This window comes from Oncorhynchus tshawytscha, linkage group LG05, assembly GCF_018296145.1.
Source record: "Oncorhynchus tshawytscha isolate Ot180627B linkage group LG05, Otsh_v2.0, whole genome shotgun sequence".
NCBI classification, from domain to species: Eukaryota; Metazoa; Chordata; class Actinopteri; order Salmoniformes; family Salmonidae; genus Oncorhynchus; species Oncorhynchus tshawytscha.
The window spans coordinates 74,480,731-74,499,642 of record NC_056433.1 but is presented as its reverse complement, the minus strand read 5'-3'; the positions used below and the strand labels follow the sequence as shown (position 1 = coordinate 74,499,642).

General features: G+C 45.3%; 1 protein-coding gene across 1 annotated transcript in view; it reads left to right on the top strand.

Annotated features, from left to right (window-relative positions):
• LOC112246464 (N(G),N(G)-dimethylarginine dimethylaminohydrolase 1) overlaps positions 1–18,912 on the top strand; it is a 132,446-nt gene that overhangs the window by 103,736 nt on the left and 9,798 nt on the right. Inside the window, exons 4-5 of the mRNA XM_024414781.2 lie at positions 670–789; positions 17,918–18,061. Of these exons, the coding sequence (XP_024270549.1) occupies positions 670–789; positions 17,918–18,061 (264 nt within the window). The remainder of the gene's footprint in view (positions 1–669; positions 790–17,917; positions 18,062–18,912) is intronic.

Genomic DNA, 18,912 nt, shown 5'->3' with positions numbered 1-18,912 from the left:
TCAGTCACCAGCTTAATCAATAAGTGCATCGACGACGTCGTCCCCACAGTGATTGTACGTCATATCGCAACCAAAAGCCATGGATTACAGGCAACATGTGCAGTGAGCTAAAGAACTATCATGGTCCAAACACACCAAGACAGTTGTGAAGAGGTCACAACAACACCTTTTCCCCCTCAGGAGACTGAAAAGATTTTGCATGGGTCCCCAAAAAGCTCTACAGCTGCACCATCAAGAGCATCCTGACTGGTCGCATCACCGCCTGGTATGGCAACTGCTCTGCATCAGACTGTAAGGCGCTACAGACGGTAGTGCGGATGACCCAGTACATCACTGGGGCCAAGCTTCCTGACATCCAGGACCTATATACAAGGCGGTGTCAGAGGAAGGCCCAAAAAATTGTCAAGGACTCCAGTCACCCAAGTCATGGACTGTTCTCTCTCTCTGTCCTAAAACCACCGCTGTAATTACAGACTGAGGGGAGGGGCCTGTGTCCTGGGGCTCCGGTGACCTCACCTCTCAGACTCTCAGCTAATCAGTGGCCTAGGGCTTTGGTGAACTCATCTGTCAAACTCTCAACCAATGCCGGTTAGGTTACCTTTCCCAGTGGGGCCTGTTTAGTCCAATTATCAGTGTGTGTAATGCTGTAGGGTTGTTGTGTGTTTGCAGGACTACGCTGTGTCCACCGTCCCTGTCACAGATGGTCTACACCTGAAGAGCTTCTGCAGCATGGGAGGACCAGGCCTCATCGTGATTGGCTCCAGCGAACCAGCCCAGAAAGCCCTGAAGGTATGAGTCACCAATGAGCAGGTCATGCAAGATAGAATTATGTTCTTACTTTCCTTTGCACCATCTCTTAGTTTAATAGTGTTTGCAGAAAACATAATTGAAATATACTCTCCCATCCCATCCTCGTGTATTTTTAAACACGTCCAGTAGAAAATGTCCATCACAATATTCTTTCCATTCTTATACAAGCACAAAATGGTGAAAACATTACAGTGCTTACTATCTTTCTCCTTTCAGGAGCTTTGCAATTTATCCACCATCATGGCTCGCCATTTACCCAATCATTTTGTGCTTGTGTTACAATTTGCATTTCAATCAAATATAAATGGAACACATAAAAATCTTTTAATGCACAGTTACGTTTGCAATACCTAAAGTTTTGATAGAAATTCTTCAAGTTCTTAGTGGTAAAATTAGGTCTCTGTATTGAGGAGGTTTTTTTCAGGTGAGATCTCACACTTGATGCGCTGAATAACGGCTATCATCTTGCCCTTGGCCATCATATGGAGATCATTTCGGTGTTCATATTACCCGACCTCATCTCACCTCTAAGTCATATAAAATCGAATCAAATTTTATTTGTCACATGCGCCGAATACAAACAAGTGAGGTAAAGCACACTGCATTGAGAAGATGGATTCTTCAGCGTAAAGCAACAGTACCGTTGACAGGGAAGACAGGACATCGCACATGTTGACTCAGTACCATCACCACCACCTCACACACACGTCCAGATCACCCTCCCTCTCTCTGTGGTTTGATGCCTGCCTCTGACTGAAACTTCTACAAGCCTGCAGAAACCACATGATATCAATGTGATCTCCCTCTGATAAATGTATGTTCGTAGGTAATCTACTGTGTAATCCCTGTTATACAATATTTAACCTCAATCTACTTTTTTCTTGTGGGGACCCGGTGAAATATCCCCCATTTATCCAATTTTCCTTGTTTTACTATCCTTGTGAGGCTTTCTGGTAGTTAAAACAAAACACAAGCACACACTCCCTATCGGGAATACAGATCTTCTTCGTAATGGACGGGGAACAAACACAAACACACTGACAGTGACATGTTGGTACTTAATGCCATTCACGGAGGCTGTTGAAATAAATCTCTGCCTGTTATTTTCTGATGGACAGACACACGGAATTCCCCATCACCATGGCAGAAGACTGGCATGCACACACCACATCTAACTACAGACAGTAGTGGTGTACCCGCGGCTGGCATGCAACTCAGTGTCAACACACAGTACAGACACGCAACAGAATGTGGCAGGTTTTGAAACCTTACAGACAAGACCACAAACGCACCCGAGACACACGCATCGGAGAGTTGACAACCAGGAGTTCTCAGTCATAGGGTTCCTCCTCATCTGCCTACTCAGGGAGACGTCGCCCCCTACTGGCCCAGGGCTGCAGAGGATTGTAACACTGTCAGTAAACCATCTACACATGTCAACCACAGACAGACAGATACAGACAGACAGATACAGACAGACACATCTCTTTATGTGGATCCCCATTAGCTGCTACAATTGCATCAGCTCCTCTTCCTGTAGTCCACAAGTATTCTTATCAGTGAGATGTGTAAAGACTGCATAGGTTTAGTCCCTTATTTGTCCCCCTATGTTATCCTCATTTAACACACTAAGGCAAGCATATCCACATACTAATACACTGCTGATTAATTATTAGGTCATGGTGACAGCTAACTAATACAACACACTTTTATTTGATACAGACTGGAGCCCCATTAAGATTCCATACTATTATCAAGCCCTGTTAATTAGCTACTGAAGAGAAAGAGAGAGAGAGAGAGAAGGGTCATTAGCATGAGTTAATGACAGTGTCTCACAGTGTTGTAATTACACATTACATCACCCCCTCTCCAACATGCAATTAGCTCTGGTTATAAAATATTTTAATGAATGTCTGAGATCAGATTTTCAATTAGGTAATGTTCTGCTCAGGGTGAAAGTGACTAGTGAATGTAGGTGTAATGAACATAAAGGGGTGGTTGTGAATGCTATTGTAACAAATGCAAATGGTTTGCTATTGTTGTGAAAGTACCTCTAATGAACTTAACGGGGTTGTTGTTGTGAATGTAGCTCTAATCTAATTATATTACATGCCTGCTGGCTGGATTACCTTGGGGTGAGCTTTTGTGAACGCACCCCTAATCTTGATATTGAAGTAGTGGTGATGAGATGAGCAGGGATAAGGTTAGTATGTTGTGTTGTCAACAAACAAAACTGAGAATTTGTTATTAGAGCAGGCTGTGACTCTATTGTCATGTCACCATGTCTGGCCTGATACTGAGTCATGGTTTGGATACAGTATGGATGATGGCACCCGAATGTGGCAGCCAGTGTGCGTGTTTGCGTGCGAGTGACTGTGTGTGCGTGTCCTTGCGTGCATGTGTGTGTGCCTTGCATAGTCTGCAGTCATACTATGTTTAGCCCTCCCAAGCTGAGGACCGAGGATGTGGACCGGATGAATTCCATCAACTGAACGCACTCATAACAATCGTGGCTCTCCACTGCTATCACTGCCAAGCCTCAGCCATGAAGTCATCTCCCACAAATACTCCCTCTCTTCCTGAAATGCTCCTTCTCCCTCACCACATTTTGCCTTTCCAGCAGGCCAGGGCTCCTGGTATTTCACGCTTCCAGAACTCCCTGACTGACTGACCCCCCTAGGCTTGGACCAAGCCCTATAACCCAGACCTAGACCTCAAGCCCAATACCCCAGACATAGACCTCAGGCCCAATACCCCAGACCTAGACCTCATGCCCAATAGCCCAGACCTAGACCTAAGGCCCTATACCCCAGACCTAGACCTCAGGCCCTATACCCCAGACCTAGAGCTCAGGCCCAATACCCCAGACCTAGACCTCAGGCCCAATACCCCAGACCCAGACCTCAGGCCAATACCCCAGACCTAGACCTCAGGGCCCAATACCCCAGACCTAGACCTCAGGCCCTATACCCCAGACCTAGACCTCAGGCCCAATACCCCAGACCTAGACCTCAGGCCCAATACCCCAGACCTAGACCTCAGACCCAATTCCCCAGACCTAGACCTCAGACCCAATTCCCCAGACCTAGACCTCAGGCCCAATACCCCAGACCTAGACCTCAGGCCCAATACTCCAGACCTAGACCTCCGGCCCAATACCCCAGACCTAGACCTCAGGCCCAATACCCCAGACCTAGACCTCAGACCCAATACCCCAGACCTAGACCTCAGACCCAATACCCCAGACCTAGACCTCAGGCCCAATACCCCAGACTTAGACCTCAGGCCCAATACCCCAGACCTAGACCTCAGGCCCAATACCCCAGCCCCATACCCCAGTCTCAGACCTAGACCTCAGGCCCAATACCCCAGCCCCATACCCCAGTCTCAGACCTAGACCTCAGGCCCAATACTCCAGCCCTAGGCCCAATATACCCAGCCTCTGGTCCAGCCTCTGGCCTAATCAGATCATGAAGAGCAGCAGACCCCCTGAACACACCACCACAAACCACTTGTGCCCCCGCATTCAGCTTCCTGATTAGACACCGGCCTAAGCGGACAGGAATACACACGGAACATTAGCCAATAACAGTCTGTTCTCTGGGAAGAAATGTGTGTCAAGGACCAATCAAAAATAATGACATCAACAGGAAACTATTAGAGTGTAATAACCATTCTCCTGATCCCTGGACTGTTAGGATTTGGAAGACTTTTGGATAGGAACTGTTTTTGTATGTTTTTGAAAACAACCATTGTCTACACGGGTCGGGGAAGATTATTGTGTGAACTGTGAACATTCCACATATTCTAAATGTGTTACTGAAAATACACTGTGTACTAGTGACTAGAAGAAAGACATGCACTAATTCAATAAGTAGTGTCAGTAGTTTTTGTTATGCCCCATTGTCTTACATCAGATAGCACAACTTTCATCTGCAGGGGGTTTGTAAGCTTGACAGTAGCGACAATATCTCTGTGGGCCGAGTTAAGTAAAGGGTGAATTGTGCCCAGGTGTGGGATAAACAGTACTGGTCTAACATCATTCAGCTGGTCTAACATCATTCAGCTCGTCTAACATCATTCAGCTGTTCTAACATCATTCAGCTGGTCTAACATCATTCAGCTGGTCTAACATCATTCAGCTGGTCTAACATCATTCAGCTGGTCTAACATCATTCAGCTGGTCTAACATCATTCAGCTGGTCTAACATCATTCAGCTGGTCTAACATCATTCAGCTGGTCTAACATCATTCAGGCATTGTTCATCATCAGTTCCATCCTCGTTGTCCTGTTAGTCTTGCATTTCCTACAGACTGCTTTTCTTGTATGTCTCCTAGGCTGGACACCATTGTCATATCTGCTGGCTGGATTGTTCTAAGATGGCGTAGCAGTCAGACGTCTTTTGTCCTCGTCTTGTCGAGTCCCGTGTATATCTTTTTCTTCGCATATATTTTTTATAATTTTTCGAAAACTCAACTTCAAAACACTCCTGCAACCCGCCTCACCCAATGTGGTGCGGATCTGTTTTTTTCTAAAGTATTATTCACCTCAAATCCGGAATCCCCCAACAAATGCTAGCCAGCTCACTAGCTACTAGCTAGTAGTCAGCAAACCACTGCTAGCGGTCATCAGCTAACCTTTATCTCGGAAATCTCTCACCAGTTTGTACAACGCGACTCATACCAGAGCATACCGGACCTGTTTTCTCACCATATCCCCGGATTCCTACCGCAAGCTCTGGACATTTTCATCTGGATCATTGCAGCTTGCTAGCTGCTATCCGAGTACTGGCTAACGTCTGTCCCAGAGCAAGCGCCAATTAGCCTGGAGCTATCCCATGCTAGGCCCTTTCTCCCGGCTAGCTAAAGAGGCCCACCACTTCTACTGCCGGTACGGGGCACGGAACCCCGTCGATCCTTCATGACTGGACTACGACGTAATTTGCTCGAGGGGGTATTCAACTGGCCTCGATATCGCGCCGTCCCCTGAATGCCCGTCCGCTAGCCACGGCCCGCTAGCTGCTAGCTGGGTAGAGCATATTGGACTGTTAGCTATATAGATCCATTGGCAAATTGCCAAATTGCCAAATGGACTCGGGAACCCTATTAATCCATCACGACTGGTCTATCAACGTCAATTCACGCGGAGGCCAAAAGAAGCTTTCCTCCAAAGATATGTCCCTATAAGACCATTCTGCTAGCTTGCTAGCCCCAGTCTGCTAGCTTGCTAGCCCCGGTCTGCTAGCTCAAATCAAATTTATTTATATAGCCCTTCGTACATCAGCTGATATCTCAAAGTGCTGTACAGAAACCCAGCCTAAAACCCCAAACAGCAAGCAATGCAGGTGTAGAAGCACGGTGGCTAGGAAAAACTCCCTAGAAAGGCCAAAACCTAGGAAGAAACCTAGAGAGGAACCAGGCTATGTGGGTTGGCCAGTCCTCTTCTGGCTGTGCCGGGTGGAGATTATAACAGAACATGGCCAAGATGTTCAAATGTTCATAAAAGACCAGCATGGTCAAATAATAATAATCACAGGCAGAACAGTTGAAACTGGAGCAGCAGCACGGTCAGGTGGACTGGGGACAGCAAGGAGTCATCATGTCAGGTAGTCCTGAGGCATGGTCCTATGGCTCAGGTCCTCCGAGAGAGAGAAAGAAAGAGAGAAAGAGAGAATTAGAGAGAGCATACTTAAATGCACACAGGACACCGGATAGGACAGGAGAAGTACTCCAGATATAACAAACTGACCCGAGCCACAGACACATGAACTACTGCAGCATAAATACTGGAGGCTGAGACAGGAGGGGTCAGGAGACACTGTGGCCCCATCCGATGACACCCCCGGACAGGGCCAAACAGGAAGGATTTAACCCCACCCACTTTGCCAAAGCATAGCCCCCACACCACTAGAGGGATATCTTCAACCACCAACTTACCATCCTGAGACAAGGCCGAGTATAGCCCACAAAGATCTCCGCCACGGCACAACCCAAGGGGGGGCGCCAACCCAGACAAGATCACATCAGTGACTCAACCCACTCAAGTGACGCACCCCTCCTAGGGACGGTATGAAAGAGCCCTAGTAAGCCAGGGACTCTGTAATAGGGTTAGAGGCAGAGAATCCCAGTGGAAAGAGGGGAACCGGCCAGGCAGAGACAGCAAGGGCGGTTTGTTGCTCCAGAGCCTTTCCGTTCATCTTCACACTCCTGGGCCAGACTACACTCAATCATATGACCCACTGAAGAGGTGAGTCTTCAGTAAAGACTTAAATGTTGAGACCGAGTTTGCATCTCTCACATGGGTAGGCCGACCATTCCATAAAAATGGAGCTCTATAGGAGAAAGCCCTGCCTCCAGCTGTTTGCTTAGAAATTCTAGGGACAATTAGGAGGCCTGCGTCTTGTGACCGTAGCGTACGTGTTGGTGTGTACGGCAGGACCAAATCAGGTAGGAGCAAGCCCGTGTAATGCTTTGTAGGTTAGCAGTAAAACCTTGAAATCAGCCCTTGCCTTGACAGGAAGCCAGTGTAGGGAGGCTAGCACTGGAGTAATATGATCAAATTTTGGGGTTCTAGTCAGGATTCTATCAGCTGTATTCAGCACTTAAGTTTATTTAGTGCTTTATCCGGGTAGCCGGAAAGTAGAGCATTGCAGTAGTCTAACCTAGAAGTAACAAAAGCATGGATTAATTTTTCTGCATCATTTTTGGACATAAAGTTTCTGATTTTTGCAATGTTACGTAGATGAAAAAAAGCTGTCCTTGAAACAGTCTTGATATGTTCTTCAAAAGAGAGATCAGGGTCCAGAGTAACGCCGAGGTCCTTCACAGTTTTATTTGAGACGACTGTACAACCATTAAGATTAATTGTCAGATTCAACAGAAGATCTCTTTGTTTCTTGGGACCTAGAACAAGCATCTCTGTTTTGTCCGAGTTTAAAAGTCGAAAGTTTGCAGCCATCCACCTCTTTATGTCTGAAACATATGCTTCTAGCGAGGGCAATTTTGGGGCTTCACCATGTTTCATTGAAATGTACAGCTGTGTGTCATCCGCATAGCAGTGAATGTTAACATTATGTTTTCGAATGACATCCCCAAGAGGTAAAAAAGTAGTGGTCCTAAAACAGAACCTTGAGGAACACCGAAATTTACAGTTGATTTGTCAGAGGACAAACCATTCACAGAGACAAACTGATATCTTTCCGACAGATAAGATCTAAACCAGAACTTGTCCGTGTAGACCAATTTGGGTTTCCAATCTCTCCAAAAGAATGTGGTGATCGATGGTATCAAATGCAGCACTAAGGTCTAGGAGCACGAGGACAGATGCAGAGCCTAGGTCTGATGTCATTTACCACCTTCACAAGTGCAGTCTCAGTGCTATGATGGGGTCTAAAACCAGACTGAAGCATTTCGTATACATTGTTTGTCTTCAGGAAGGCAGTGAGTTGCTGTGTAACAGCCTTTTCTAAAAATTTTGAGAGAAATGGAAGATTCGATTTAGGCCGATTAGTTTTTTATATTTTCTGGATCAAGGTTTGGGTTTTTCAAGAGAGGCTTTATTACTGCCACTTTTAGTGAGTTTGGTACACATCTGGTGGATAGAGAGCCGTTTATTATGTTCAACATAGGAAGCGCAGGAAGCAGCTCTTTCAGTAGTTTAGTTGGAATAGGGTCCAGTATGCAGCTTGAAGGTTTAGAGGCCATGATTATTTTCATCATTGTGTCAAGAGATATAGTACTAAAACACTGGTGTGTATCTCTTGATCCTAGGTCCTGGCAGAGTTGTGCAGACTCAGGACAACTGAGCTTTGAAGGAATACGCAGATTTAAAGAGGAGTCCGTAATTTGCTTTCTAATAATCATGATCTTTTCCTCAAAGAAGTTCATGAATTTATTACTGCTGAAGTGAAAGCCATCCTCTCTTGGGGAATGCTGCTTTTTAGTTGGCGTTGCGACCGTATCAAAAAGGAATTTCGGATTGTTATTATTTTCCTCAATTAAGTTGGAAAAATAGGATGATCGAGCAGCAGTAAGGGCTCTTTGATACTGCACGGTGCTGTCTTTCCAAGCTAGTCGGAAGACTTCCAGTTTGGTGTGGCGCCATTTCCGTTCCAATTTTCTGGAAGCTTGCTTCAGAGCTCGGGTATTTTCTGTATACCAGGGAGCTAGCTCTTATGACAAATGTTTTTAGGGGTGCAACTGCATCTAGGGTATTGCGCAAGGTTAAATTGAGTTCCTCAGTTAGGTGGTTAACCGATTTTTGTCCTCTGGCGTCCTTGGGTAGACAGAGGGAGTCTGGAAGGACATCAAGGAATCTTTGTGTTGTCTGTGAATTTATAGTACGACTTTTGATGTTCCTTGGTTGGGGTCTGAGCAGATTATTTGTTGCAATTGCAAATGTAATAAAATGGTGGTCCGATAGTCCAGGATTATGAGGAAAAACATTAAGATCCACAACATTTATTCCATGGTACAAAACTAGGTCCAGAGTATGACTGTGACAGTGAGTAGGTCCAGAGACATGTTGGACAAAACCCACTGAGTCGATGATGGCTCCGAAAGCCTTTTGGAGTGGGTCTGTGGACTTTTCCATGTGAATATTAAAGTCACCAAAGATTAGAATATTATCTGCTATGACTACAAGGTCCGATAGGAATTCAGGGAACTCAATGAGGAACACTGTATATGGCCCAGGAGGCCTGTAAACAGTAGCTATAAAAAGTGATTGAGTAGGCTGCATAGATTTCATGACTAGAAGCTCAAAAGACGAAAACGTCATTTTGTTTTTGTACATTGAAATTTGCTATCGTAAATGTTAGCAACACCTCCGCCTTTGCGGGATGCACGGGGGATATGGTCACTAGTGTAGCCAGGAGGTGAGGCCTCATTTAACACAGTAAATTCATCAGGCTTAAGCCATGTTTCAGTCAAGCCAATCACATCAATATGATGATGAGTGATTAGTTCATTGACTATAATTGCCTTTGAAGTAAGGGATGGACAAGGCATATATACAAGGCTAGCTGTCTGAATCGCCGTGTCTCCAGCCAGCCCAACTCACTCGCTGGACCCCTATTGATCACCCGGCTATGCATGCCTCTTCCTAATATCAATTATCCTTGTCCATTACTGTCCTGGTTAGTGAATACTGTCTTATTTCACTGTAGAGCCTCTAGCCCTACTCAATATGCCTTAACCAACCATTTAGTTCTACCTCCCACATATGCGGTGACATCACCTGGTTTAAATGTTTCTGGAGACAATATCTCTCTCATCATTACTCAATGCCTAGGTTTACCTCCAATATACTCACATCCTACCATACTTTTGTCTGTACATTATGCCTTGAATCTATTCTCTCACGCCCAGAAACCTGCTCCTTTTCCTCTCTGCTCTGAACGCACTAAACGACCAGTCCTGATTGCCTTTAGCCGTACCCTCATCCTACTCCTCCTCTGTTCCTCTGGTGATGTAGAGGTTAATCCTGGCCCTGCAGCCCCCAGCTCCACTCCTATTTCCCAGGCGCTCTCTTTTGATGACTTCTGTAACCGTAATAGCCTTGGTTTCATGCATGTTAACATTAGAAGCCTCCTCCCTAAGTTTGTTTTATCCACTGCTTTAGCACACTCTGCCAACCCGGATATCCTAGCCGTGTCTGAATCCTGGCTTAGGAATTCCACCAAAACCCTGAAATTTCCATCCCTAACTATAATATTTTCCGACAAGATAGAACTGCCAAAGGCGGCGGTGTTGCAATCTACTGCAGAGATAGCCTGCAGAGTTCTGTCTTACTATCCAGGTCTGTACCCAAACAATTCGAACAAAACCTGCGGACTCTCCTTCACTGCAGCCGACGTGAGTTAAACATGTGAACCCTCGCAAGACTGCAGGCCCAGACGGCATCCCCAGCCGCGCCCTCAGAGCATGCGCAGACCGGCTGGTGTGTTTACGGACATATTCAATCAATCCTTATCCCAGTCTGCTGTTCCCACATGCTTCAAGAGGGTCACCATTGTCCCTGTTCCCAAGAAAGCTAAGGTAACTGAGCTAAACGACTACTGCCCCGTAGCACTCACTTCTGTCATCATGAAGTGCTTTGAGAGACTAGTCAAGGACCATATAACCTCCACCCTACCTGACACCATAGACCCACTCCAATTTGCTTACCGCCCCAATAGGTCCACAGATGACGCAATCGCAACCACACTGCACACTGCTCTAACCCATCTGGACAAGAGGAATACCTATGTGAGAATGCTGTTCATCAACTACAGCTCAGCATTTAACACCATAGTACCCTCCAAACTCATCATCAAGCTCGAGACCCTGGGTCTCAACCCCGCCCTGTGCAACTGGGTACTGGACTTCCTGACGGGCCACCCCCGCTGATCCTCAACACTGGGGCCCCACAAGGGTGCGTTCTGAGCCCTCTCCTGTAGTAGTCCCTGTTCACCCACGACTGCCTGGCCATGCACACCTCCAACTCAATCATCAAGTTTGCTGACGACACTACAGTGGTAGGCTTGATTACCAACAACGACGAGGCGGCCTACAGGGAGGAGGTAGGGGCCCTCGGGAGTGTGGTGTCAGGAAAAAACCTCACACTCAACGTCAACAAAACAAAGGAGATGATCGTGGACTTCAGGAAACAGCAGAAGGAGCACCCCCCTATCCACATCGACGGGACAGTAGTGGAGAGGGTAGTAAGTTTTAAGTTCCTTGGCATACACATCACGGACAAACTGAAATGGTCCACCCACACAGACAGCGTCGTGAAGAAGGTGCAAACAGCGCCTCTTCAACCTCAGGAGGCTGAAGAAATTCGGCTTGTCACCAAATCACTCACAAACTTCTACAGATGCACAATCGAGAGCATCCTGTCGGGCTGTATCACCACCTGGTACAGCAACTGCTCCGCCCACAACCGTAAGGCTCTCCAGAGGGTAGTGAGGTCTGAACAACGCATCACCAGGGGGAAACTACCTGCCCTCCAGGACACCTACACCACCCGATGTCACAGGAAGGCCGTAAAGAGCATCAAGGACAACAACCACCCGAGCCACTGCCTGTTCACCCAGCTATCATCCAGAAGGCGAGGTCAGTACAGGTGCATCAAAGCAGGGACTGAGAGACTGAAAATCAGCTTCTATCAGACTGTTAAACAGCCACCACTAACATTGAGTGGCTGCTGCCAACATACTGACTCAACTCTAGCCACTTTAATAATGTAAAAATTGATGAAAAATGTATCACTAGCCACTTTAAACAATGCCACTTCATATAATGTTTACATACCCTACATTAGTCATCTCATACTGTATGTACAGTGCCTTGCGAAAGTATTCGGCCCCCTTGAACTTTGCGACCTTTTGCCACATTTCAGGCTTCAAACATAAAGATATAAAACTGTATTTTTTTGTGAAGAATCAACAACAAGTGGGACACAATTATGAAGTGTAACGATATTTATTGGATATTTCAAACTTTTTTAACAAATCAAAAACTGAAAAATTGGGCGTGCAAAATTATTCAGCCCCCTTAAGTTAATACTTTGTAGCGCCACCTTTTGCTGTGATTACAGCTGTAAGTCGCTTGGGGTATGTCTCTCTCAGTTTTGCACATCGAGAGACTGACATTTTTTCCCATTCCTCCTTGCAAAACAGCTCGAGCTCAGTGAGGTTGGATGGAGAGCATTTGTGAACAGCAGTTTTCAGTTCTTTCCACAGATTCTGAATTGGATTCAGGTCTGGACTTTGACTTGGCCATTCTAACACCTGGATATGTTTATTTTTGAACCATTCCATTGTAGATTTTGCTTTATGTTTTGGATCATTGTCTTGTTGGAAGACCAATCTCCGTCCCAGTCTCAGGTCTTTTGCAGACTCCATCAGGTTTTCTTCCATAATGGTCCTGTATTTGGCTCCATCCATCTTCCCATCAATTTTAACCATCTTCCCTGTCCCTGCTGAAGAAAAGCAGGCCCAAACCATGATGCTGCCACCACCATGTTTGACAGTGGGGATGGTGTGTTCAGGGTGATGAGCTGTGTTGCTTTTACACCAAACATAACATTTTGCATTGTTGCCAAAAAGTTCAATTTTGGTTTCATCTGACCAGAGCACCTTCTTCCACATGTTTGGTGTATCTCCCAGGTGGCTTGTGGCAAACTTTAAACAACACTTTTTATGGATATCTTTAAGAAATGGCTTTCTTCTTGCCACTCTTCCATAAAGGCCAGATTTGTGCAATATACGACTGATTGTTGTCCTATGGACAGAGTCTCCCACCTCAGCTGTAGATCTCTGCAGTTCATCTAGAGTGATCATGGGCCTCTTGGCTGCATCTCTGATCAGTCTTCTCCTTGTATGAGCTGAAAGTTTAGAGGGACGGCCAGGTCTTGGTAGATTTGCAGTGGTCTGATACTCCTTCCATTTCAATATTATCGCTTGCACAGTGCCCCTTGGGATGTTTAAAGCTTGGGAAATCTTTTTGTATCCAAATCCAGCTTTAAACTTCTTCACAACAGTATCTCGGACCTGCCTGGTGTGTTCCTTGTTCTTCATGATGCTCTCTGCGCTTTTAACGGACCTCTGAGACTATCACAGTGCAGGTGCATTTATACGGAGACCTGAATAATTTTGCACGCCCAATTTTTCAGTTTTTGATTTGTTAAAAAAGTTGAAATATCCAATAAATGTCGTTCCACTTCATGATTGTGTCCCACTTGTTGTTGATTCTTCACAAAAAAATACAGTTTTATATCTTTATGTTTGAAGCCTGAAATGGGGCAAAAGGTCGCAAAGTTCAAGGGGGCCGAATACTTTCGCAAGGCACTGTATATACTGTATGAGATACTATCTACTGCATCTTGCCTATGCCGTTCTGTACCATCACTCATTCATATATTTTTATGTACATATTCTTCATTCCTTTACACTTGTGTGTATAAGGTAGTTGTTGTGAAATTGTTTGGTTAGATTACTCGTTGGTTATTACTGCATTGTCGGATCTAGAAGCACAAGCATTTTGCTACACTCGCATTAACATCTGCTAACCATGTGTATGTGACAAATAAAATTTGATTTGATCTATCTTCAGTGCTCGTGCTACTAGGTTATCTAAACTGTGACATGTTTAACACCCAGCAATCCTACAATCTAAGCTTGATGCCCTCAATCTCACACAAATTATCAATGAACCCACCATATACAACCCCAAATCCATAAACACGGGCACCCTCATAGATATCATCCTAACCAACTTGCCCTCCAAATACACCTTTGCTGTTTTCAACCAAGATCTCAGCGATCACTTCCTCATTGCCTGCATCCATAATGGGTCTGCGGTCAAACAACCACCCCTCATCACTGTCAAACACTCCCTAAAACACTTCAGCAAGCAGGCCTTTCTAATCGACCTGGCCGGGGTATCCTGGAAGGATATTGACCTCATCACGTCAGTAGAGGATGCCTGGTCATTCTTTAAAAGATCCTCCCTCACCATCTTAAATAAGCATGCCCCATTCAAAAAATGTAGAACCAGGAAAAGATGCTTCTCTTGCTTCTCTCCAGACCTGACTGCCCTTAACCAACACAAAAACATCCTGTGGCGTTCTGCATTAGCATCGAACAGCCCCCATGATATGCAACTTTTCAGGGAAGTTAGGAACAAATATACACAGGCAGTTAGGAAAGCAAAGGCTAGCTTTTTCAAGCAGAAATGTGCATCCTGTAGCACAAACTCGAAAAAGTTCTGGGACACTGTATAGTCCATGGAGAATAAGAGCACCTCCTCCCAGCTGCCCACTGCACTGAGGCTAGGAAACACTGTCACCACCGATAAATCCACTATAATTGATCATTTCAATAAGCATTTTTCTACGTTTGGCCATGCTTTCCACCTGCTACCCCTACCCCGGTCAACAGCCCTGCGCTCCCCACAGCAACTCGCCCCAACCTCCCCCACTTCTCCTTCACCCAAATCCAGATAGCTGATGAAAGAACTGCAAAATCTGGACCCCTACAAATCAGCTGGGATATACAATCTGGACCCACTCTTTCTAGAATTAACTGCTGAAATTGTTGCATCCCCTATTACTAGCCTGTTCAACCTCTTTCGTATCATCTGAGATTCCCATAGATTGGAAAGCTGCCGTGGTCATCCGCCTCTTAAAAGGGGGAGACATTCTAGACCCAAACTGCTACAGACCTATATCTATTCTACCCTGCCTTTCTATGGTCTTTGAAAGCCAAGTTAACAAACAGATTACCGACCATTTCGAATCCCACCATACCTTCTCCACTATGCAATCTGGTTTCAGAGCTGGTCATGGGTGCACCTCAGCCACGCTCAAGGTCCAAAACAATATCATAACTGCCATCGATAAGAGACATTACTGTGCAGCCGTATTCATCGACCTGGCCAAGGCTTTCGACTCTGTCAATCAGCACATTCTTATCGGCAGACTCAACACCCTTGGTTTCTCAAATGATTGCCTCGCCTGGTTCACCAACTACTTCTCTGATTGAGTTCAGTGTGTCAAATCGGAGGGCCTGTTGTCTGGACCTCTGGCAGTTTCTATGGGGGTGCCACAGGGCTCAATTCTCGTATTGAGATAAACTTTTGTTCTTGACCAAATACTTATTTTCCACCATAATTTGCAAATAAATTCATTTAAAATCCTACAATGTGATTTTCTGGATTTTTTTTCTCATTTTGTCTGTCATAGTTGAAGTGTACCTATGATGAAAATTACAGGCCTCTCTCATCTTTTTAAGTGGGAGAACTTGCACAGTTGGTGGCTGACTAAATACTTTTCTGCCCCACTGTATATCTCGCTGGTCACCCCCAAAGCCAGTTCTTCCTTTGGCTGCCTCTCCTTCCAGTTCTCTGCTGCCAATGACTGGAACGAACTGCAAAAATCATTAAAGCTGGAGACTCTTACCTCCATCACTAGCTTTAAGCACCAGCTGTCAGAGCAGCTCACAGATCACTGCACCTGTACATAGCTCATCTGTAAATAGCCCATCCAATCTACCTCATCCCCATACTGTATTTATTTATTTATCTTTCTCACATGCATCTTCTGCACATTCTACCATTCCAGTGTTTAATTACTAAATTGTAATTACTTCGCCACTATGGCCTATTTATTGCCTTACCTCTTATCCTACCTCATTTGCACATGGATTTTTTTCTACTGTATTATTGATTGTATGTTTGTTTATTCCATGTGTAACTCTGTGTTGTTGTATGTGTCAAACTGCTTTGCTTGATCTTGGCCAGGTTGCAGTTGCAAATGAGAACTTATTCTCAACTAGCCTACCTGGTTAAATAAAGGTGAAATAAATAAAAAATATCGGCACCCAGAATGGTTGGGTGTCCAGTATGGATTTGAGAGAAGAGAAAATGACTATTTTAAAACAGACTTAGTGAAGGCTGATCAGTATGGTGTGATAGTCTCTCACTACAGGCAGACAGCTAATCCTCCTGTTTGTAAAGGAGAGCGTTCGCGGTCACGCACATAGACATATTTTCATTTAGGACCACTGCGATGACGCAACACACCAGACATGACCCGAGGTGTTAATAGTTACTCTGTCCCCCAGTCGGGCCCAGCCGGGCAGAGCCGGCCACGCTCTAGACTAGCAGATCTGGGTGATACACACACACACACTCAAACACCATACACTTTGCGCACACACACACTCTCTGTCTCTAACACACACACATATACTCACACACACACACACATGCATCAGTCAAACCAAAGCTAGAGTGGAATGTGTGAACAGGTCGAGCCACAAAGCCCATTGTTCACATTATAAACCACAGAGACACATGGAGCACTGTGAGGGGTTGATAGATGTATCATGGATTAACACCACAAACACTCATCTAACCCTAACTCTCCTCACTCACACACACAGAGACACACACACACACACACACACACACACACACAGACACACACACACACACACACACAATTATAACCCTAACTCTCCTCACTCACACACACACACACACACAATTATAACCCCTAACTCACCTCAAACACACACACAGACACACAATTATAACCCAGAACTCTCCTCAAACACACACACACAGAGACACACAATTCTAACCCTAACTCTCCTCAAACACACACGCACAGAGACACACAATTCTAACCCTAACTCTCCTCAAACACACACACACAGACACACACTTATAACCCTAACTCTCCTCAAACACACACACAGAGACCCACACACACACACACACAAACACACACAGACACACAATTATAACCCTAACTCTCCTCAAACACACACACAGAGACACACACACACACGCCAGCTCAACCTTTCTCTCTCTGCATGATATAAAAAAGGAGAGCAGAGCAGAAGGGATGAGAGGAGGGATGAGAGGAGGGAGAAGAGGAGGGATGAGAGGAGGGAGAAGAGATGACAGGATGGACAAAACAGTTGAGTGGAAAGGAGAGTATGACAGGAGGAGGATCTGACCCTGGTTAAATCAACTTTTCTTATCCTGGGGGAGATCTCATGCTCCACTTGTGAAAATACCTTTTCAATGTTGTTTGGTTTACTTTCATTCTCCTTCCTCCTACTTCTCTAAGGCATCCACAGATGTTCAGGTCGTAAACATTTTGGAGACACACACACACCTGCTCTGCATGCAGGTCATAACATCCTCATTGCTCCTTCTCCCCCCAACCCCGACTCGGCAGATTACATCAATTACATGACATCTGCTGTGGAAGAATGTCAGTCAGTCTGTCTGCCCCTGTCTGTGTTCTCCATTAAGGCTGAGTCGCCCAGATAGACGTTTGGATTTTAGAACTTGAGCGGGCAGGAACAGCTGGGTCTGGTTCTATTTTGCCCGGCACCAATATGCTCCCTACCCCTCCTCCTTGGACCTAACCCTTCATTGTTTGCCTGGAAAGGTATAGCAGTGTAGTGGTGGAGCTCCCACCATTTTCCTTACACCTTACAGATCTACAAACACCAGAGAGTTTTAGGGGGAGTATAGGAGGGAATTTTGACCGTGGTGCTGTGTCCCTCATAGCTTACCATCCATCTGTCTTCCTTTGTGTCTATAGATCATGCAGCAGATGAGTGACCATCGTTATGACAAGCTGACAGTGCCTGATGACATTGCAGCCAACACCATCTACATGAACCTCCCTGGCAAAGGTCATGTGCTGTTACACTGCACCCCAGAGGAGTTCCCAGAGAGTGCCAAGGTGAGAAAACACAAACACACACACATACGTACAGTATACACACATATTCACATGCACGCATACACTAACACACACTCTGTGACTCTTGGATATCAGCTCATATGGGAGCAGTGAATGTTATTGTCTCTGTAGCGGTAAGGCATGGTTGAGGATGAGCCATGTCATTTACATTCCTCAGTGTCACTACACAGTAACTCACTCTGGGCTCCTGGTTACCACATCACCAACACCCTGCAATCTGCACAGACAGCTCCAACACCTCAAATGTACTCTGTGGTTAAAACCCAAACTTGAACATTTATTTTTAGTACAAACCGTTTATTGAAATATGTCTCTTTGGATTTGGAACCGTTGTCCAAAGGCTTACTATTATATTTTCCTTGAGGATTGGCTGAAGGGAAATTCAAGCCAAACATTATAAAATCAGAGTGACTGCCTCTCTTTCCTGTATCAGACCACTGTGGGGACGTGTGTATTCATATGTGTCCTGGATGGAAACTTGGGACACTTTCTGCCTCTGAGCACCAGCTGTGTGATGAAGAATCATTCATGTAGATGTGTTGGAATCCCAATATTCAGTGGTGTCAGACCATAGGGATACATCTCTGTGTGTCAGACACAGTTCCATGTAAACACACACACAAATACACACACTCACTCTCTCTCTTTTTCTCTATATATTTCAAAAGCAGCATGATTGAACATCACATCTACAGGTGAAGTCAGAAGTTTACATACAGTGGGGGAAAAAGTATTTAGTCAGCCACCAATTGTGCAAGTTCTCCCACTTAAAAAGATGAGAGAGGCCTGTAATTTTCATCATAGGTACACTTCAACTATGACAGACAAAA